The 24,130-nt window shown below is 40.6% G+C and overlaps 1 protein-coding gene across 4 annotated transcripts in view; it reads right to left on the bottom strand.

The window, feature by feature from the left end:
• Positions 1 to 24,130, bottom strand: part of MITF (melanocyte inducing transcription factor) — a 108,322-nt gene that overhangs the window by 24,432 nt on the left and 59,760 nt on the right. The window contains exon 1 of one of the 4 annotated variants that reach the window (XM_069866094.1): positions 6,044 to 6,356. The exons of the other annotated variants lie outside the window; for them this stretch is intronic. Coding sequence (XP_069722195.1) covers positions 6,044 to 6,106 — 63 coding nt within the window. The 5' untranslated portion in view covers positions 6,107 to 6,356. Of the gene's footprint in view, positions 1 to 6,043; positions 6,357 to 24,130 lie in introns of those variants that run through there. 4 annotated transcript variants of the gene reach the window in all.

Raw genomic sequence — 24,130 nt, 5'->3', positions numbered from 1 at the left:
ACAGTCACTTTGGCTCAGACAAAAGGTACATGCTTCTGTAAGTATTCTAAATAGTTATCCACGTGGATAATTATTCCATGTGGAGTCAACTCTTGCTACACATGGGCAACAAGTGGCTCTAAGGAAACTCCTTTACTGTCAAGATACCTGGGCTTCAAAGCAGCAGCAGCAGAGAAGATGCTCTACTGCCTTCTGGCTTTAGACAAAAATAAACTACCAGAGGAACTATCGTCATTATACACTAGACATGCACAGTTCTCCACGGATGTGTCACCTTCTCACGCAAGTCCAGTATTGAACAGAAGAACTGCCTTTTCAATCATTAAATTGTTCTGAAAATATGCAAAGTAGACATTCATGGGCTGAACATTTCATTTTAATCCACAGATGGTCAAACATGCTTTCATATTTGAATACAGGAACATACAATTATTCTCAGAATGGAGGAAAATGAGATATAACTATTCCCACCCTGCATGACAGTGTAACATGGACAGGAGATCCCACAGGATGGAAACACCTTCACACACATTTCTTCTTGGACAGACATACCAGTCTCAACTACCATTGCTCTGGTCAAGTGTGAGGCCAAACAGACTACAGGGGAAGCATCTGAGACACCTCAGTTGGATTCTTTGTTGTGTCCTTACTGCCCTCTTGAGCTGCCTTATGAACTCCACTGTCAAAATTTGGTGGGGACTAACTTCATGAACTCAGTGCTTTTGGTTGAGACTAACTCTGTCTTTGGCCTACAGCACCCTTTTCTCCAATGTCTACATCAAAGAGCCCCTAAACGTGCTTACTTGGGCAAATGTGCAAAGATGCACCAGCCACGGTCAGGCTGTAAATAAGCTGTAAAGCAATCTTACTTTTAGACCAAGTATCTCACAAGAATAGAGCTGCCAAACAAATCCTACGATGAAATTCCACTACCCCAAACTTGAAACTATGAATAAAAGCTTTGACCTAACTAATTTTAGTCCTCAACCTTTTCTTGCCTCTGGGGTGAAGAATAGTTCTTTCAAATTCATGAGAGACAAACTGCAGGAAGATGACAATTTTTTGGTTTGGATACACTCCATAAGAAATGCGTCTGAATGGGCACATGCAAGGAAAACAGAGCAACTTGAGACTGAATTCTCTGGATCTCCAACTATCTGTATCTCCAGGAATGTCAACCTAAGCTTTGCTATAATACTACTAAACTGAGAAGAACATTGGGGTTTTGGACATTCTGGTATTAGCAAGCAAGAAGTAAGGGGAAGAAGTAATGGAAGTATCATCTGCAGGACTTTGGACCTTATTTAAGACAAAGGGGCAAAACCAGCTGAATTTATCACACCCAGTAAGAGAAGAACTTGCCTACAAGGAACAGATCAATGATGGCCAAGTGACAGCCTATGGCTTGGATTCAGCCCAGAAACACCTGGTAGAAGGCTGTACTTTCAACTTGTATTCAGGTGCGTTTTCCATTTGCATGGTTATCAAGGTACCGCTTACATGGTCAGCAGAATAACATACCCTGAAAAACAGAGGTCCAGAACAGCCTCCAATGCCAGCTCTGCAGCATCTCTACTCATCTCCATTGGCTGGCTCCATGCATTATCACTGTACCAGGTACTCCTGTATTAGAAGTTTCACGGGTCAGTGATTCAAGCTCCATCCATTCTTGCTATGCTGACACTGAGCTAGTACTTTTTATTCTTGAGCTGAAGCACTGAGAAAAGCATCAGCTTAACTGCACCCATACGTAACCCATCTCAGGCCCTACAAGGCTCAGCTGGGCTGAATAAATTCTGGACAGAGCCATACTCATGGAGATTTGCATTACTCAGCACTTGTCCCTCAACTCTGGGGCATCCTGGAGCACGATGTTATCTTGAGCAGTGGAAAGGCTTCCTCATACCTTCATTAATACTGCCATCTGACTGCTCATTCCAGTTCCTACATTCAATTCAAGTATCTGAGTAGGGGAAAAACAAATCCTGAGAAACTGCCTATTGTTTTCCACATCAAAGAAACAATAATCCATATACATAGAGCAGATTTTTCCTAGCCCTTGGGTCTAGAGTCAACCAAGCAAACATTTTATCAATGGTTTTCACTAGCTTTAAGCATACAGACCATATCAATGGGAATTTTAGGTGTACTTCAGACTACATTCTTCAAAATCCTTGTGTTATATCACACATCAGTAGCAGGACTCCTGAGTAGACCCACACACCTCCTTCAGTTTGAAAAATAAAAAATACTTCCAGTTAAGGTGATCAAGGGCTCAGGAATTTAAACACAAAGCATTGTTGCATGCTTAAGCACACAGCATATGGCTCAAAAAGTTCCTTTGTATGAAGCCAACAAGCAACCAGAACAACGCTTCTGATGTTGGCTCCTCAAGTCTTGCTGGGAATCACTCAGGGACATAATTTACTAATAATATGCTAATGATGGCAGGAACTTGGAACAGTGTCTCCTGGCAACAGAGCAAGGAACTCCCACTCCCAGTGGGTGTGCATGGACCAAATCTCTTTTGTAGAGGCATACAGGAGCGTTCATTCTTGGGCAAGCACAGGGCAGGGAAGCATTTTGCACAGTGTAATTCAGAAATTAAATGTCTAATGAATAAAATAACGGGGAACTTACACCAGAATAAAAATCTGTAATTAGCTGTGGTTTAACTACCAATCATCCTGTAGGAAAACTTCAAGCCCATTAATTATTGCAGGATCAAGCTCTGACCCACCACTACTTCTGGATGAAGGTCTAAGTTAGCTGCCCTGTGTTATTTATATACTTAGGCATTTGTCCATGCAAGGGTTTAGTTTGTTTGAAATAGGTAACTGCAGAAAGCAAGCACAGACACAGCATATCTTGTGTTAAGGGTATTTCCTCTTACTGGAATCTGTTTATCAGCTTTACAATCTCAATTACTACTTAAAAATTACAAAGTCTTACTTGTCCCACCTTGAAGTACCACTGCTTTCAAACTTCTCTTACTATCCAGGGAGAAATAAAATAACTCTTTCAGTGCGATTATAATAGTTTTGTATGAACAGCCTTTGGTGCTGCACTGCATAAAAATAAAAATTATACCGAAGTGACACAAAGCTGAAGCACTCAGAAGTTGTTTCACTTACTTGTGATCCTTCCTGCAACTATTGAGCAATTTATCATGCAATTTCATGGCCAAAACTTTTGTAGATAACCATACTGCTACTGGTTTAATGATTTGTCCCACAACATTCACATGAAGTGAAGAAACGGCAAATGGGCTGAACAGAAAAACAATCTTGAACAAACAAGTGACTCTGAAGAGAGCAAAGTTCTGAACTAGCCACACATATAACCCAGATGTGGAAGCAGGAATCACCCACCCCAAGGACAACTACCACCTCCTGCCTCTGGAACCCGTACGCACAGGTCTCCTCACCCTAGGACTTCTGCCACTTATCCATCTTCCCACTTTTCATCTCCCCTTTTCCATGCAATATATCAAGCCTGCTCTGGCCAAGGCTGCCACCATTTCTGAGCTGGTGGCCATCCTCATGCTGGGACTTGCCACAGGCATCCCCCAGAGCTGGCACCACACTTAGCCTCTGCCATGTTCAGGCAGCTCAGACAGGAGCCACACGTGCAGCCCAAACAGCTTCTCCTGCCTTCCTCCTCCCATCTGAGCTTATAAAACACAATAGCCAGTTCCCAGCACAAAGCAAATTGCTGAGAAACAGGACATGGAGTTAAGCAGTGGAGACCTCAGGTCTGTGCCTGCAAGCTGAAGATGTCCCAAATTCTCCATTGGCGCAACATAAGTGACAAGAGGCCACCACAATGCCAGCGGCTCCGGGCTGCACCCCTCCTCTGGCCCCTAACAGCCAGCAAGAAGCACATTCCCACTCCTCAAACCATACAGAAGGAGATTCTTCTCACCAAAAACATCACTGGTGAAGACAGAGCCAAATCACTTAATCCTTCATTGAAGCAGAGATAGGCTTGGGCACAGGGACGTAACAGAGATTTAGAGGACAGCTAACCAAGGGGGAGAGGGGGAAGTCTTCTTCCCCCTCACCCCCTGCCTTTCTTCTTTTTTTAATAATTAAAAAGACTGTTTGTTTCAAGTAAATTGCCTTAGGACTTAGATTTTATAATCACAAATAAAATACTTTTGGGTCAGTTTTCTTGGTTCAAAAGAACTTTTTGTTGCTTAGACAGCTAAATGTCATGGGATTTTTAAGAAAGGTTAAAATTCTGTGCCATTTAACAATTAATGGTATCCAAAGAAAAATTATATAAAACCACATCCACTGAAGAGTTTTGCAAGGGCTACAGGCTTCAGCTGAGTTCACTGCAGCAGAAAGCCTGTTCTACACACTAGTCCAGGGCTTCAAAGTTGCTTTATAAAGCTGCTTCAATCTATCACTTTCAAGGATAAAAAACTATCAGCAGCAGCAGCAAACTGTTTTCTAGGACTTTGAATAAAAATAGAAAGCTGGACAAATAGATGTCTACCATTTCAGGATAACAAAAAAAAAAAAATCTGAGGAGAACCAACTGGTGCCTCTTCCATTAAGAGTGACTTATTCTGAAGTTTTCTAATCCAAGTTCAAGATTCTGCAAGTCATATTCATCGCAGTATGATCCACTATGTCCGAAAATCCTAGAGACCAAAAACCCTTCAATTATTTCACTAAAATACAGATCATAGGTTTTACTGCAATAGCATGAAGAACCCTTCTACTACTCAACTCAGAGCAATCTGAATAACCAGCCAGACAATGGTTTAACTCATTCTCAGAGACATTTTTCCACAAGCTGCATTCAAACATTAAACAACGGCATCACATTTTTCACCCCAGGGACACAAGTGGCCTGAAGTAGCTTTGCATGAGAAGTTAAGACCTCTTGCTTTCCGAAACCTTTCTAGTCCTCCAAGATGGAACTGCTACCTCATGAGAAATGTAATCAAAGTTAAGTCAATCAGGTTGTCATATATAATTCTTCATAAGACCACCGTGAATTTAGTAATAGGTAAACAGTAACTTCTCCAGCTGCTGCTCTCCCATTGCTTCCATCTTTTCTATAGCGTATTTTTTTTACTTTTTCTATTAGTCTATAACCCAAGAAGAGTGGCCAGAAGAACACTGACCAGAAAGCCCAAGAGCAGGAAAAAGGTGAAGAATTACATGTATTGACTGGGGAATGATGGGCAGGATGAGTCGATTCCAGCATTTTTACCTTAAGACATTATCAATACAAGGAAATCACATTAGTTAGCACAACAAAACTCCCTGGTTACTTAATTGATCCAAAAAAAAAGCCCTGAACTTCAAAACCAGGGCAGGTACAAGCAAGTTATTTAAGATCTAGCAGCGTAATTGTAGCTTAAGTGGATCCAACAGTCATCTCCAAGCACAAAGAGTTATGAAAAAGAAAAAGCACATTGTACGGAACGAACACCACTTACACAACTAGGAGTTGTTTTGCCCATCACCAAAAATTCCACTGCATAATGTGACTTTTTATCCAAGGGAAAGACATCAAGCAGACAAAAAGAATAACGCTTTTGTGGATTAGTACTTAAAAATTGCTTTAGCTATAGAAGCACATGACAACAGTATTAAAGGAAATAAAAGCAAGGTTAGCCAAATTAACTTAAGGCAACAGGAATTGATATAATTTGCAGGTTAGTGGCATGCTAGCTGCCATTCCACTACTGAAGCTTTCAGACAGAACTCAATCTCTTAAACTCCTGCATTTTTTTGTTAGGAAATCAGTACTTCAGCTGTTTGCTACTTAACACATACACCTAAAATTTTTATTTTATACAGTTACAGAGAGTATACCAAAAGGCACTGGAACATTTCAGGACAGACAAGTGATTGACTCCATAAAATGTCAGACACAAATCTTTTGCTATGATTTCACCTGCGCTAGGTGCTTCAGAGCGTAAGTATTTTATGATTAACAAGCAACAATACAGCCACAGAACTGCATCTGACAGGCAAGTCTGAATTAAAGCATTGGCACAGAAAAAGCTTAATTCAAGCACCTCATATTTACATCCATTTCTGCCATCCTCCTCTGTCCTAAGGAAGCTGAGCAGCACTTTCATCGGCACTAGAGGACTTGCGATTGCTCACAGTAGGACACAAATGACTCCTTATAGGCACTGTCAAAGATAAACAAAGTTGCTTCCAAAATCTCTCTTGGAAGATGTGGCATAAAGTTGTGAAGCACAACAGAGGAAGCAGAGTCATAGGACTTCAGACACGTTAGCTGCCCCAGAGCCCAAAGCCAGTACAGATGGTCAGAAGCCACCTCTGCTTTCAGCTTCTCCTTGCAAAATCTTTCGTAGCCCAAGCAAAATCATCCGTCCTCCCTACAGTCCAAGCAACACCAACCCAAGATTTACCAGATCACTGTAATACTGATCACTATCGAAAGAGTCACTTTAGAGAGGTAAAAGTATTTGTCCAACCTTATCTTCCTCCTCAGGTTGCTAAGTGCAGTGTTAGCCAGTGCCAGCTTTGACTTGCAGGCACATATCTGGAGCTTGAGCAAGGCTATCAGTTACATTTCACAGGGGTTACTAATCCAGCCACCATTCCAGCCTCCACTAACCCCTGCTAGACCTACACAGAGTATATCACATCCAGGTCTCTGGTTCACTGCAAACCGACAGGAAAAAGTGGTGTCTCAATGACTTCGCTCTCCTGCATTTGCCATGGCAGGGAAGAGGTGCTGAACACCAACCCTTCTCCCCAGCAGAGCCTTGGTACATCAGACTACTGCTTAAATCACATCAACCTTCACATGTGCAGAGGATTTAAAGATACTGGGTACATTTCTAAAGCAGAGAAACACATGCACTATAGTATTCAAAAGGAGGAAAATGAGGCTTTTCTCAAGTCCTGCGAAGCCCTGAGGGGGGAAGTTTCCATAGGTAAAAAGAGGCACCTTTCCCTGCACCTTGTTTTTCTCAGGTTGCTCATTTGTCAAATGTGAAAAATGCAAAAGGGGCTGGGTAATAATGACATCTTTTGTAGAAAATTAACAAAGGAGAATACAGAAATCAGTTTGATAGAAAATGTTAAGTAAAAAGGAACCAAAGCTAATCTTAAAACATAAGGTGAATCAGCACACATTGACTTTAAAATCAAAGTCCTCATTACCAACTTCCTAGAGACATGGAGTTACCTGAACACAGCATGGGACAGGTTGGTTACTTGTCCAGATTGCAACCAATAAAATTCAAGAAGATTCAAGTCTCGGTGCCAAAAGTAGATTTTAATACAGTAAATGGACTTTGCCCCTGCATGGATTTGTCCTGATGTTTGCCATGCACCACTGACTTTTCACAGGTGAAAAACTAAAACGGGCTATTTTTCCCCAAACTGTAAATACAAATTATAAGAAAGGGGGGAAAAAACCACCACCTGTTATTTTCATGGATTTTGAATACCCACACCCTCAACACGGTTCTCACTTATTGCTCTGAGGTTTGTGAAAGTTCTCAGTTTTATAGCATATGAAACAGTTTCAAGCCAAGATAATTTCAAATGTAGAGAAATGTAAACTCAGGACCTCGGGGCTAAGCAAGAAGCAAGTTTGATGTAAAAGTCTTTCAAATCAATAGCGCTAGCCTGTGAGAAAGAACTGGTGTTTAGTATATTGCCTGCGGGCTACTGAGGTATTTATGTACAAACTTTCAACATTCAGCACTGACACACAAGACAAGAGAGATGTAGAGATGGCGCTAGATCAAAATGTACAGAACACCCAAAAGCCACAGACACAGTTGCGTCCTTTCTTTTTCAAATAAAAGCTATTTGTAAATTTAAATGCAACTCCTGAATTATTACATTCAAAGGAAAAAACGTCCCACTTTGAAGGCACGCTGCATCATAGAATCATACAACAGTTTGGGTTGGAAGGGACCTTTAAAGGTCATCCAGTCCAGCTTCTGCATCTTGTTGTATACTTGTCTGAAGACATCTACACTTGTTACATACTTGTCTAAAAATGACCTAGGTGGAAGACTGCTACACTCATTGTTCACATAATTACATGGGGACTGTGAGGCTGGCAGCATTCTCTCAAGGTCACTTATAAAGCACATATCAAGAACATGCCTCTAATCGCAACCTAAATGTGAAAACATGAAATAAATACACCAAACCCAACCAGTGCCATGCAGTTCATGCTGGAACAGCTTGGTCTGTGCATTGACTGAAAAGTCTTCCTATCGACACTTCTAAAGAAAGTGTCCAAAAATAAGAGTGAAAATAATTTCGAAAGGACCATTTATTTTAACTTGGCAGTACACTGGCTACGGCACAAAGGACACTTGTTCTGGAACATGCCTGTTTTGAGGCTATCCACTTTACAATAAATACACAGCACCAAGAGAAGTTAACAAAAATCTTCATTCTCTTACTAATTCAAAAATAGTTTTATACAGTTAACATGCCCTGAGCTTCTACGTGTCACAGTTAATAAAGAATTGAAAAGACTTAGCTGGGCTCTATACCACTTTGCCTACAGTCAATGACGTTTCATGTAACCCCCAATATGGAAGGCTTGGAGAAGCAGAAGAATAAAGTCGTATAGATACATTCATTTTATTCACACTACTAATATGATCATTAGACACAGTCAAACATAATAATAAATTGCTGACTTCATTTAAGTGAAGGAAATGCAAGCTGGCTTACCACTGAACTCGTTGATTTTTATCCTTTTGCTCAACGAGCTGTGATGTTATTTATGACTGTATTAAAACCTACTGAGTTACAATAAAAGTTTCAGTACCACAGAGTGCTTGATCATCATGTTCACTAATGTAAGATAATCTAAGTCACCTTCATGCAAACTGGCTACGATCTGAAGCATTTTGCTAAATACCAGCAGTAGGATTCTGGGAGGTCTTTGGGAAGCAACAGAGGTGGGTACAAGACACCGCTCTGGAAGAGAATAACCCAGGGGCAAAAAAGACACCACAGAGCATCAAAACTGAAAGACAACACTGTCAGGGCTGTTTTTAAACAGCGATGGCTCTTCCTAGGGAGCAAAGTGCTAAGATGTCCAATACTTCCATTAAGCAACTTTACATCTTTTATTTCCTGACATCTCACTCACAAAGTAGGTGCTACAGCATCACAGTAGCCACAAGAAACTGAAGGCAACAACAGTAAGAAATCAGGTATGTTTATTCCGTTTTAAACCTAGGAACCACAATGAAACTTAAATGTTTTAGTTATTTCTTAGCTAAAGGAATGTTGCCATAACAATTCTGTAACTCAGAAGACGTATTTAAGGCAAACAGCCAATAGACTGTAAGACCTCATCTCTACTCCATGACCTTACTCCCACAACAGTCAGACAGTAGCTATCGTCTGGCTCCCAGAAAAAAACAGGACTAGCATTGGCTCATTTATTAAACAAGGATGCCAACATTTCAGCCCTTTTAAGATCTCAGGCCTTACATACATAGAGATACAGCATCACGTTCTATTTTATTCTTACAAAAACAGCACCCAGCCACTCAGCCATTTTTATAACCTTCCGCACACCTGCCCCTCCATGTCTTCCAAAGACAAGCTGTTGAAAACCCTTCTCCTTGTCTTATTTCCCATATAGTAGGCAAATAACTTGTTACACTGTGAAACAAGAAGCTCCTGCCCACATAAGTGACCCTTAACTGGACCAGAGGATGGGGTGTTTGCAAGACCATCAGCTAAACCACTGAAAACTTCAACAAAAAATGAGTTAGCTGTCAAGTAGCCTTGTTTATATTGCAGCAGTAACCAAGAACTATGGTCAGGATCATTACTTCAAAAGACATTGTGCAGGCACATCCTGTATCATGAAAATGTAAAGACTGTGAAAAACAGGTTATATAAAAGGGGATCGAAACTTCTGCTGTGATGCTTTTCCAGCATATACACACACCCTGGCACAGCCATAGTTTCAGTACATGAGTACATGTAAGAAAGGGCTACAAGCTCTTGATGCTCTACTGCACAGCATTCTAGCAAGGCTGGGGGCGGAGAGGGCTAGGGCTCTTTCTGCAGGACTGGAATCACATTTTATTTCATTACACCAGTCAAATTCCACCTTCTCAAACAGCTTACAGAAACTTTTTTCAATGGTTTCATTTGAACTTCAAAATAGCAGAAGCCAGCAGCTCACCAGGAGAGGCACATTCACAAAACACAAAAAAGAGTGTGTATTATCATTCCAGTTCTCCAAAGGTTAGTTGCAAATAAGAATGACCAAGAAATTCAGAAGCAATATTTTTGTCAGAAGATCAAAACGTCTTTGAGAAAGAAATTCAGGGCCTCCAGGCTTGGTCTCGGAAGAATCCTATTTTAAACCGCACTTGACCCATGCTAATGTAACCCTTCAAATGCTATTAGGAGAACAGAACTACGTTCACAAGGGGAAACAGGCATAGTACCTTACACTAAAGCCATATTTATGTGAAAAATCATGCATCTCCTTTTAACATTAAAAAAAAAAATACAATCAACATCTGTATTTTATAAAATACTTCTCATCACTGATGCATAACACACACAAAGTTTTAACTACCCAAGTATCAGTATGGGAACATAACACAATTCAAGTCAACCAGATGCTAGAGTTAGATGGATGTAATTAGAGATTAGATGTGGATTAACTAAATCCTAACCCTATCTTCCCCACCCTTTCCTAAACACTAAGTATAAGCCCATTTTAGCATATCATTACACGACAGAATAAATATTTTAGAGATCTTAATGCTTGAAAAACGCAGAAGTTCATATTGAGCAGATTTTAAGTGAAACAAAGTTTGAACAAAGCAAAAGTAAATACCAGGGGTTTTTAAACATCTGCCAGGAGCCAGAGTAGATGCCAGTACACCTAACACTAGCAAATAGCTGGGTTTTGGCAACAGCAGATAGAGTTGCAGTCAGTCCCAATAACACCCCAGCTAGTGGTGCATCCTTAGGCAGCACAATGCAAGCCATGAGATCCTGGAGAGGAATCCAGGATTCCAGGAACCCCAGCTCAGAACACTACGTGCATTTCAAGCTGTTGATGTCAGACCAGCTCCAGTCTGCTCTCAGACTGAACTCCTGGTAGCGGCTGAAGAACATGAAGTCTTCCTATTTAATAGCGTCTGACATGAATCAAATCAGTGCTCACTCACAGCACTAGGCAAAAATAAGCTAACACATAAGAAATGGGGGCAACTAGGAATTTACTTCAAAAGCACCTTGCTACCCCACACCAAAGGCAGCCACCACCAGGACTGCCAAGGACAGCATCAGCCTCCTTTCCTGCCACAGTCAACAGATCATGAAACCATACCCAAACAATAAAAATGGGCACAAATAAGGAATTGACTGACTAACAGCCAAAGCTGCTTCTGCCTTACCCCACCTGGTGGCCTATTGCTTACATACAGCTGAAGCAACAGCTATTTAGGCACATTATCTAGAATTGCAGCTACTAGAGAAGAAAATACAAAGTTGGATTAACTGCGTTCTTTTAACAGCTATCTGTCATTATTCCCTGAGCCCCACAGCAGCCCACACATTCCTCACTTCACATTCCAAGTGGAGCGTCTAGACACTGTGTGCTCAGATCACATGGAGCCATCAAGAACTGACTCCATCCTCACAGCCTAATGCCTTTAACTAAAGCAGATAAACAGAACTAAAACATCTTTGGAGAAGGTGCAAGTTCAGAGAAAAGGGCTTTCCAAGGTTAAGTCTTGGGAATAAGCAGAAGCCCTGGCTGGAAGCTTTTTCCTCATTATTTACACTAAACACTGCAGGGAAAGGCCAAAAGCAATACCGAACAGTGACTCATGTAAGAAGCAGCAATTCACATTGAGCAGCCACTAACTTAATACGCAGCACTGCGGAGCAGAAGGCACCACTTGTCTTCCCTCAAAAAGCCAATGTACATTAGAGAAGGATAAACTCTTTTGAAAAGCCACAGTAGCAAGATTAAATACTATTTTTCCTTTTACACAGCAAACCATACAGGGCTGAACCCTTAAGGAATTTATGAACTTTCATGTGAATGGAGCCCATTAACTGCTGTGCAATGAATGGAGTCTGTGGTCCAGAATTCATTTCCTTTTACAAAGTAAAGAGGATAGAAATATTACATTTGTTACACACAAGTGCTTACTCATTCAAGGTCATTTTACTCCTATCATGAACAAATTGTTTCTTTGAGATCCAGTCTATCATAGTATTTCAGAAGAGTATCGCTTTGGTGGGAGTGAGGAAGAACTGTAAAATTAACACTGTAATAATACAAGATTAATTTTATAGTAAAACACTATTAGACTGCTGAAAGGACTTTTCAATTAGTAAGTTACGACAATATATATGACTGCTCTATTCTTTTTTTAAACAGTAGCCTCACTTCTCAGAATTTTCTGTTTAACAAGAAAGAACTAACTTTAAAGCACTCTTTAGCAAGGCAGGAATTAAGTTTAAAGCAGCTCCCGGGATGCTAATGTTGTTCCAACAGAACAGTACTACTTGCATGAGGCTGTAGCAGCACTAGAAGCAGCTCTGTCCTGTCAGTAGGAACACGATATGTGGCCAAAAGCAAGTCTATTGGTACAGCTGCTATCAGCCACTAATCCTGGCTAAGGGTAACAGCTTCTAGATTGCTGGAACAGCTAAACTGTCTTTCCCAAGAATATTGCACCCTCTAGACAGACTCCTAAAATCCAGAAGAAACAACCCCTCCATGCCTGAATTAAAAAGACAAGCAGAAAGAAGTCACAGCTTCAGGTAGGTGGCAGAAATCTTCTTAAAAGACAAGGTTTAGCATGCCACCTATACATCTTTGACAGGACCTTATAAAGCCTCCATTGACTTGCTCTCAAAATCCATAAAATATTTTTACTCCAGGTCAGAACAACTTCTGGCTCAGTTCACTGGCAAGGCCTTTCATTGCAACTAGGAAAGAAACATCAGTGTTAGATAAAGTATGTATTCGTCCCTGAAACTCACTCAGGGTTTTCTGGAGCTTGCTGCAACGACCCCTTAGGTCCAGACCTTTTCCAAACACTCAGGTGCCTGACTGGTGCTGAGACTCCAAGCTCGGCTCGAGTGATGGCTCCCAGCACTGCTGTACATTCACCATCCCCAGCGCTCATGGCCTGTGATGCTTTTTGGCAAGCAGATACGCTGTTCTCCAAGTTCAAATGAAGAGGAGAGACAGAAAGAGTACATTGCCCCAGTCAGAAGAACAGCTTTTTGAAACAATGGTTTCTTTAAACACACAAGGCGCGTACCTGTTGAGGTCAATGTGTTCATTTGGAGATATGGGACAGATTCCAGCCGAGGTGGTAACAAATAAAGCTGCTGTCAGAAGCCAGAGCTTCAAGTAGGTGGACTGTTTGAAAACAGCTAATGGCTTCTGGGTTGCATACGCCACATTCACTTAGAAATACAGTAGTATTTACTGCTTTTTTTGCAGAAAGCCATCATGTACTTTAAATGATTTTTCTTTCACCAGCTCACATTGTCTACAAAAATCAGTATTGTGGCACACAGCATGAAAGAGTACACAATTTAACACAATAAAGTTGTGTTTTGCATACCTTTGAGGCTACAGAATGTTAAATGGAAAACACACTCCACTTTTATTGCTTAAGCTTTTTCAGAACTTTAAGCCTTCATTGCTGAATAAGTTGATTACTTCCACTGGACCCCAGCAGCAGGTTTATTTAGAAGAAGCAGCCTGCCTTTCACAGACTTCCTAGAAGTAATTGGTTTTCACCTGTAGTAACTATGACATGCAGCATTTAACTGTTTAATGGCTAAAAGGTACCTCTGGGAAGTTAGTCGGTGAAAATAAAATACAATAACACAAGAAAATAACACAATTAAAATAACGCGTCAAAACAGTTTTTAGCACCTGAGTGCTGGCCTTCATCGATGCAAGAGCAGTCCAGAAACACTACTTCCCCAGTAGCAGAGAGCGTTCCCAAGAAATACACATAGCCTTGGAAACTGTAATGCCATCTGCTGAGAGATTATGAAAGTGCAAGGCACTGAATGACATATCTGAAGGAGTACTCAGGGCTTCTGAGCATTTCGTGTACCAGCTTAATTACTGCCCTATTGACGTTGAAATGCATGCTGCTTGTGATCAAGTTAAAAAGCAAAAAAATATCTCCACGAATAGTGTACCTTACCCTATATTTTTAAAGGACTACCTGCTCCATCTACTTTTATTTAGCAAGTTGAGGACACTAAGTCACAGAGGTCCATAACAAAACATTGCTCAAGTATGTTAAAATACAAAAATATGATGTGAGAAACCCAAACTATTAATTTGATTTGGGTATTTCAACTTTGCAAAAGCACTGGTATTAAATATATCTAGATCTAAGTCAATTTAATCTATAAAAGCTTATTAACAAGTCTCAAAATAATAAACAAGCGGGCAACTAGGACCTGGTGGAAGTGCTTCTAGTACCAAGCTGCAGAACTGAGCTGTTAGCCCACCACCCCATATCTTTCTCTGAAAGCACGGAGGCAGCAAGTTATTTTCATAGCTGGTAACAAAAGAATTGCTGAGAACTAAAGATGGCAGAGTAATATTCCACAAAGGCCATAATTTTTAAAATTTTTTTTAATTTACCAATTTGCCAAGCATATAAAAGCATAGACGTGGTTTGGCTGGGTCACAGCGACAAGTGACAAACACAACCTCTCCCAGAATAAGCACTAAACCAGAGGATGCAGAGGGGATGTACGGAAGACAAAAAAGTTTTCTAAAAGATTCACAATCTGGCAAGCCTACCACGAGCTGAAGGCTAGGACAGCCTGCTTTTCCTCTAGCCCACAAAGTTTCAGAAGCATTGCAACCTATGTCTGACATCAATTACTAAGGAATATTTACAGTAACTTAATTCTTGAAGTGAGACAGACCAACCTAACCAGACACGCTAGCCAGCAACTGTTGATGTAACAAATTCAAACTGGATGCTGCCATGCAGAGATATTCTCTCAGAAAAATGCAAAGGCAGCAGTTCATCAATCTAGCTCCAGCCTGGTCCTCTCTAATTTCTGAAAAACCCTATTCCTATGTATAAAGAATAATATAGAACTCTGCATGGATATTTTCCTAAGCAAATTCTGCTTACCATTCAGGGAAACATTACTAACAAGGAACATTTTGCTCAAAGAGCAGACATATAGCTGGCATTCATTTCCAAGAGATAAAGGGTTAAAGCAGTTACTCATTTCCTCAACTGGAAGACTACTACTATTGTAAAGTCCTGTATTCAGCTGAATTCCATCAGGCCATGCTTTCTTAACATAGTCTGACATGTTCCTCTTCAAGATCTTGGAAGTTTTTTCCTCCTCTCTGCCTCTGAGCAGTAGACAGTGGAAGTAAGTACATCTGAAAAGCCAAATAGTAATCGAAATACAAAGTAATATGTAACTATAAAGTTGGGGAGACTGATGATGGGAGCAAGTAATTTATTTTTTTTAAAAAAAATCAAAACCAAAACACACTTGCCAGGTCCTTTATAGACAACACAATACTGTTTTTTGTTTCAAGTTCATAACTTGGCTCTTAAAGTAGTTGATAATGAACCAGCAGGCATTATTTTAAATCAACCAGTTTTATTAAATGAGCCAGAAAGGAAAGAGGCAGGGCTAATTACCAACATTCCTTGATGAATTACCTAGCGGTGTGTGGTAAATCTCCGGGCGTCTTTGTCTTTATCCCCAAATTTATCCCGTACTTATTTCTCAAGAGGTTAAAGGACATGGGGCTAATTAAGGAACCAATCCAATGACAGACAGAATCATTCAAGGTAAGGCTGGTTTTTACTCTTTCAAGCTTTTGCATCTCTGCCTGGCACTTCTTAATCTAATTTTTTTTTTTAAAAAAATTTTTTAAAAAAAATTACTGCTGTGGAGGGGGAGGGAAAGCACTAATCTTGTCATGGTCAGGCAGGTTGAAATTGCCATGCAGTGCTGGGCAAAATGCTACATATTTGTAATTTAGCCAACAAGAAATTCCTTAAGCCTCTCTTGAATGGCAGGAATGTCTCCAGCTTGTCACTTTGAATTCATTCACTACACAGGTTCAGCGTCTCAGAGAATAATGCTGCCAAACTAGCTGAAGAACTGAAATATTTGCGAGTACACATAATACCAAAAGATTACTTTAAGCAGATCTTAATTTTCACATTTAAAATTTAACGTCTATCATAGGTGCCAACAGAGGCCTCTCAAAACCTCACCCAGCCCCCCCACATACCAGCACCGCGTGTGGTTCTGAGCACTATTTTCTGCTGAATTCAACTATGGAAGCAACAGTACAACTGCAACAATTAGCACTGACCCTCTTCATACATCCTTGACTCAAACAGCAAAGTGGAATAAGGTGTTTTTTAAATAAATGTTTATTGAAAAAGGACTTAATACAAGCTGCTGAAACATGTTAGCTGGTGGGTTGGGGAGCCCAATCAATGCTTTTAATACCCACAACTATGGGCACCGACAAATCTTTGGGAAGATTAACTCATCTTCCGCAGGTCTAAAACAGCCACTGCCACATGTTGAACCACCATATTCCCAAGGCTGGGTAACTCAGCCATCAGATAACATAGCTAGACAAAGGGAAAAATGTTTTGAAGCTGCAACAGCACAAACTTAGCAAGTTCTCCTTAAGTCTGTGGATGTCATCGTGCCAACAGGAAGACAGCAAAACCTGAAGACCACCAACTAGGGTATAAGCCATCAAGAATTTGTGTGCAAGAATCTTCTAAAAGGTGATCAGAACTCCGACTTCCCACACTATTTTGTGCAAATATATCCTTACTCTTCTCTGTCTATTTGCAGGGTGAGAGCACTATGAGAAGGAGCAGTTTCGCAGCTGCCTTCCTGCTCTGCTCAGTTACCTGTGCGCTCTGCTCGCAGCATCATTTACCTACACAACACTTAAGACCCCTAGCAGCTCAGTCCAGCAGCAACATGTATTGTCCCTTAACTCTGAGAGCTGCATTTTGTACCACACTGACCACAGCTCAAGAGCCAAAATGGAAAGATCAGACATCATCAGCAACAGCATTTCTCTTGAGAGCTGGGCACCGCGTGGATTTCCATCCTTAGTAAAAGGACATTTGAGATGAAGGGCAAAAGCAGCGTTTTGCATTAGCAGTCAAGCAGTCAGATACCTGTACATAGAAGTATGCTGGCCCCTTGAATTCCATGCATTTTTAACGTCTAATAACCTAGGTGTTAAGCAAGAGTTTACATTTTACCTCTATTAACCACAGACATTTAGCACCAGTGCTTGTTTCGGAATAGCTTTCAATTCACTAAGCAAGCAAAAGACTTAAGGTCTGAGAGATATTGTACTTACGTGAAGGGTTAGGAGACAAAGAGGGGTTCACTGGTTCTACAGTTAAATTCAAGTTTTCCTTTACAAAGCAGCTGCTGTAGGGTTAAGTTACGTACACCAGAGAGAGAGTGTAACCTTAAAGGTTCTATCTGTAGTTCACCATGAGTTGGTCTGGCAAATCACTTGTCTGAGTTCTCAACTGCAACTACACTCTGTGCTTACTTAACATATCAGCACAAACTACTATCTACCATTGTCAGGTTAGATTAAATTAACTTTAAATCAGATAAGCATGTCCACAAACACATTTGCTGTAGCAGATGAGACCACATGTTTTATCTCGACATCCCATTGTTCCTGTTCTCCAGAATGGTGAGATAAGTACCCTACACAATGAAGTTTTATGGTAATTATTACACCAAGAATACTACTGCTAAGTGCACAGCCTTCCCCGCCAGGCAGGACTGTGTTACCACCACAGGTGACTTTCTGTAAGAAGCGCACTGGAAAAGGACTAGGGGAAGGTATTTTTTTAATACGTGTCCATAATCATTAACATCACTCGGAAGGCACGTTTGGCATTTTAAAAATGAAGAAATACAGGGTATCTGATGCAAAGCGCTTATCGTGGTGCTGCATTTAAAATCCGAATGAACAATGACACGACAGCGAAGGCAAGAGGCCAGCCTGGTCGCCTGCACTGCTCTGAGCATCACAGTTGCAGGACTGCTCTCCTGTCAATGCAGAAAAAGCTCCTCTAAGGGGAAAAGATGAACATGAGCTACAGCAGTGGCTGGGACAGCATTAACAAAGAGATGAACAGAACCATACTGGTATTAATAATGATCAGCCCACAACACAAGCTGGGCAAAAGCTCCTACAATAACAAAATAAGAAGAAACTAAATCTAGTAAACAGTATCTGGTTCTATGCTTTGAAAATAAGAAGTTTCACGCTTTAGGACCCCAGGTGAAGGAAGAAAGGCTACAATGACAAGAAGCAGCAGTAAGAAGCTGTAATTCTAGTGCCAAAGCAGCAGGTGATGTCTACCATGAAGACATGAACCTAGCAGCATGGCAGGGGGAATCCTAACTGAGGTCCTTAGTGGCAACTAATTTTTAAAATATCCAGGATATTATAAACATTACTGTATACAAATACACTGTTAACAGTGTGTTAATAGTAAATACTTTTGCCTATATTTCCACACATATGTTTGTATATACACATCTCATTTTCAGGTGAACTGCCCATTAGCAAGAGCAGGCACTACGTGGGAGCACAGACAGGTCTCAAGCTGCAGATCACCAAAGCATACCCACCTTGTGCAGACACCCTGCAGCAAGGGAATCTTTGCTCCCTCTCCAAAATCAAGGATAAAGGGGATGTTAACATCCTGAGAAGCACTTCTCATATCATCTGATGGTCGGGAGATCTGTTTATATCTCATTACCCGCCAAGTATTAGTGCAGTGTCCAGAAGACGTGCACCATGGCAGGGACACACCAGCCCCTGCAGCAAACACCCACCGCAGGTTCCCACCCCAGCCCTCAAGACTGTGCTTTGCCACCACATTCGACACCGCTCTCCCACCTCAGTGCCCACGCCAAATGGAAGTTCTTAAATCATCAACAGCAGGCAAACAGAGAGGAAGAGACATCAGAGGCCCAGCAGATTTCTTACTGTCATTCATTTGGTGTGACAATGCTCAGGAGGAGGGTGAGGTAAACCATCCGCATTCTTGGGAGCATTAGCATGCAGCAGCAAGGACAGACTGGGGCAGGGGCCACACTACTTCACTACAGTGTTCCCAGTTCAGACTTCCTTGTGCCATGGACTGGTGCATCGCATTAAAAATATGACAGCACAAGTGTCACATTTGCATACTAACTGAGGAATACCAAATACCATGGAAGGGTAGAGGAAAGAAATGTTCACCCTCAAGTTCTCCAGTTTCCATCTGCTTAGTGACTCATGCAGAGGGCTGGATGTCAGCTGCCCACTGGTAAGGATTTCAATTCTGCAAGAACTAGTGATGTTTTCAATGGAACTGATTTGCAATTGTGTGGGCGGATGCTGGCCCCAAGCCTCCCGTTCTGACTCCTGAGGATGCTCCAGTGCACCTCCTCCAACGGAGGACAAACCTGCCCACCCCAGTTGCAGCTTCTGCAATGCTACATTGTGGTTTGGGCAGGCAGGTCCAAAGTAATTAGGGGTTTGGGTTATGCTTGTTCTGACAAGTAAACTTTATCCAGAAATCAGGTAAAATTACATAAACCATAGAACACACATACAATTCAATCTCTCTGACGTCTCTCAATGAGCAAAAAAAGGTAAGCCCTTGGTCCTCCATCAGCTCGCTTCTCTAAATTGCTGAAATAAGTCTACTTTTTGGAGCAGTGCAAATACTGTAAATAAGACTACTTTGAGATAAGTTCACTTATTAAAAAAAAATAGATGAGAGGAATCTTCAAAGGCAAGCCTTGATCAACATCTCAGGTCAGACTACTTCAATCAGCAGAACTTCTCAAAGCCTCACTCAGTAACCAAGAAGCACTTCTGCCTGCTGAACAATAAAATCACCAAATCAGCTGCACGGACTGAAAATGAAAACCATCCTATAGACAGGGCTAGTATCTTGCTGCCAGTCAGAAAGGCAGGGAGTTGTCTGGCTGTTGCTGCTGGTAGCTTGGCAGGCAGGAGGGAGATAACTCGCTTTACAAGAATCCTGCAAGTTTCAAGGAAAGGGGGCTGGGAGCAGGCAAGAAGGGCCAGGAAAGACACAAAAAAGCAGAATCCAGCAACAACATCACACCAACAAGAGACACTCCCTAAATAACAGTCAGCAGACAGCTACTAGGACTAAAGGAGAAAAACTAATTCCATGACAGCAAGCAGGAAGACCATACTAGATAGAAGTCTGAGGCAGCTATGTGGAAGCTGATTAACAGATCAATTACACTACAAATCAAGAGTATATTCTCTCTATTTCTAACAGCCAAGGACTTCACCACCTTTAACAAATTGAACTCCACATGGTACAGGACTAACAGCAGTAATATTTTGTAATGGACAACTGAGGAACAAAAGGACTGACTTATCAACCGGTCTCAGTGACTACAAGCAAGGACCTGACGCATGACCTCCTCGAATCCTGGACTACCCCTGCTTACAGAAATGTGGCAACCAGCTCCCAGTGATCAGCTCTGGAATAATAGAGTTGTGATCTGCAATGCTTATGCTCCAACAGATAAGGACTCCTACCAAACAAGAGAGTAACTACAGTCAACAACAATAAAAGAACAGCTTCTTAACACCAATTAAGTATACAGGACTAAAATACACCTGTATGGAAGAAGCTACTCTGTAAAACAATGCACTGAAGTCATCTCAAGATGAACTCTTGGCAAAGAACTATTAACACTTTTAAATAAAAATATAAGCTTACTTTATACCTTGGGAATAGATTTTGATCCAACATTGACAGTGCTTAAAATGTTGATTATTGGAGTACTTCTAAGTCATATGCTCCCATTTCCAAGGCAGAGCAAGAAGCTGAACTGCAGCAGAAGCAAAGAAATTCTTGTAATAACTCTCAGTAGCACTGGTCCTCAGCCGTGAACAGAAGATGGATGAGAAGGTGCTTAAAGACAAACCAGTCTGTATGCCTGCAAAGTTAACACCAGCTCTGCAGAAGGATAATCAAAAGCCCTAACAACTCTTTTGTTTTGCTGCTAGATTCAAAGATATACCCGTTTCAAATGCATTAGATCTACTCCTAGTCCATCTCTTCGTTAGGCTTCACAAAGCAACACAAAATTTAAATTCCAACAGGTCATTACCTATCTTGTCAAGTTACATTACTTGGCACAGAAATGATGCAATAAATCATTCCTCAAGAAAATGAAATTCTATTTATTCATACAGCCTCGAACACATTATGTAATTTGGAGATTCCTATGCAATGTGACACAGATTCATAGGTATTTCTCTTTCTTTCTGTATTGATTCTAAATGAACACCTTGAACACAAATAGAAAATGCAAGCTCACTAGCACCTCTGGCTTCTTTTTTAAAGTAATCATTCCAAACTACCATCCTTGGGCATGCAAGTATTATTCTCCTCACACTGTGATAGAACACAACAGGTTAACAAATTCAACAGGCTTGGAGTGCGCATTTTGGATGCTAAATTCCAAAACAAACAAACAAAACTAACAGCAAAACCATCTATTACATTTGGCCTTATTTGTTTGTGAAGTAATATTCAAAGATTTTTTCTAAAGAAAGTTGCCTTGCAGATTAATGTTTCTGAAAGTATAAGAATCCCCTTTTTGTCTATCTCATTCTTTAAGGTCACTAAATCCAGACTATCTGGATAAAGTTACCAACTTAGTTCCCTATTTACCCAATTAGAACTTCTGTACAGCTCATATGGAAAATGTGTCTACAGCTAAAAAACAACTGAAGTGTAAAAGGCAGCTGCAGGGAAATGATGTAACTTGTACAGCATTACCGCAGGCAGAGCTGGCTGTCAGCATATCAGCACCAGGAAGATCCCGATTTATTGTTAATCTCATATTTTAAGCCAAATAACCTTTTAAAAAAGAAAAAAAGGGAAAAAAAGAAAAAGAAGAACATACATGTTGATCTTTTTTCAGCCAAATCCTCCTCTCACTAAAGCATCAGTTGTAAAATTTCAGCAAGATCATGACTTGAAGCTTGGTACTTTGTACCAATTCTTTAGTGTACAGAACTGGTTCATTTTTAACAATGAGGATAAAAGGATGAATCTTCAGCTGCCTTCCCCCACCAAAAACACAAGCCGCAAAACGATGCAAATCAGCCTCTCTTCTCTCATGGGCAGAGACCAAGAGGACTTGTTTTTCTGAATTTTGACTGCTACTTATACAAATGCAGGTGATGTGAAGACAGACATCATTTTGTTACAGCAGGCAACTCACATTTCCAAACATCACCTACAGTGCACAATTTTGTCACCAAAAGTTAGCCATTTCCAGTTATTACTTTTCATTTACAAGCCAGTTCAGGATACATTTCTTAATTTTTTGCTTTACAGAGTCATGCACGCCGTGTTTGGGCCAAAGACAAGTGGAGGGGAGGTGTCCTCCCTCTTTCCAGGAGACCCTCCTCTCTCAGGAAGAATCGAGGGACAGATAGTTCTTTTGCAGTCCTGAAGGACAAAGATTCAGGTTCAAGACCTTTGTGTGAAGTTCCCTAGCAATGCTCCAGCAGGTTACAGATCGTCACGCAAACGCTATGACAAGCCAGGTTCTAGTAACCGCTTTCATAATAACTTAGTGTGGCCATTTGGCTGCAGCATCTTCTGCTTGTAACTCTGAACTAAACGGCTGCTTCCTCTTCTCTCTCACATGAAGAGGCAATTGTAAAGTGAACAATATATACATCTGCTGATGTCTCTTCAAGACATTACACTCATTCCTTAACAGTAAAATTTAATGAGAAAATAAACACTTTCCTCCAAGTTTTCAGAGAGGTTTTAAAAAAATACCTAAAATTCACAACATAACATGTTGGGATAAAAAGATGTAAAAAACCAAACGTTTATTTTACTAAGTGCACTACAAACAAAAAAAACTATTCCATAGCACGTACACATCTGCTAGATCTGAATTATAACTACGGCATCATAACCTAGAAACAAATTGCTGTAGACAAATGTGTGTAACACAAACATCGGACAAAAAAGCTCTTGCCAGTCCATTTCAGATACTTCACTATATGCACGTGCACACATGTTCATTGCATATCATGTTTAACTTCTAATGAAGCGTGTGTTGTATGCATATATGTAAAATTCAAAACTGAACTGCCACCTTTTTGCTCCTAGATCGCAGAACATACTTGAGTACAACCCTAGTGTCCCAATCAAGTATTAGTTTTGGCACTGTCAGCACAATGCCGTAATGCAGATTCAATAAATAAAAGCATCCTACGTTTCCTCCATAAACTCGTCACACAGCCTGTCTTGAAATCCTGAGTCTGCAAGTCTATTTTAAAACTAAAACTTTGAATACATTTCATTGATATGTAACAGCGGTGAGCAAAATACAAGTGGATTGTAACCAATGCTCAATAAACCCATCTGGGATGAATACTCTTATCAACTGAAAGCGGTTACTAAACATCAGACTGCAGCAAAGCAAATAGAGAAACTCTTCAAAAATCAATGGAAATTTTATTTTCATGAAATATGTCAACATATTTCTCCAACACATTGTGCATTCTTTTTACTCACACATTGCTTTGCTCTACTTGGACTTACCCAGTGCATGAAATTACCTCTTTTCTTATAGCTGTTCACGTTTTCCCCCAGTAATTAGCAAGCTACCATCCCTTTGACAGAGGGATACTAACAAGCTCCTACAGTTTCCAGTAGGACAAGGAATCCAAAGCTACTAATAGCAAACAAGTCATTTAAGCAAAAAAGGATTATGAAGGCTCCTTGCAAGAGGCTGGAAACCAACCCGTATTTCAGATTAAGGCTTTCAGAGAAGCTCTTTTGTAATGAGTTTTGACTCCATTTTATAAAAATATTTCATTGTTTTCTTTTAAAAAATCAAAATATTGGTCTGAATATCTATTAATCATTTCTTCCTTTTGAAAGTAAGGAGGCACTAGAAAGACGAAGAAGTGTTTTCCAAAGGGAAAATGACAGAAACATTAGTTTTGTAACAAAACCTCCCTCTGGAGATTTCAAAAGTTTAAG

This window comes from Phaenicophaeus curvirostris, chromosome 11, assembly GCF_032191515.1.
Source record: "Phaenicophaeus curvirostris isolate KB17595 chromosome 11, BPBGC_Pcur_1.0, whole genome shotgun sequence".
Classification (NCBI taxonomy): domain Eukaryota; kingdom Metazoa; phylum Chordata; class Aves; order Cuculiformes; family Cuculidae; genus Phaenicophaeus; species Phaenicophaeus curvirostris.
This window is presented reverse-complemented; position numbering and strand designations above follow the sequence as displayed.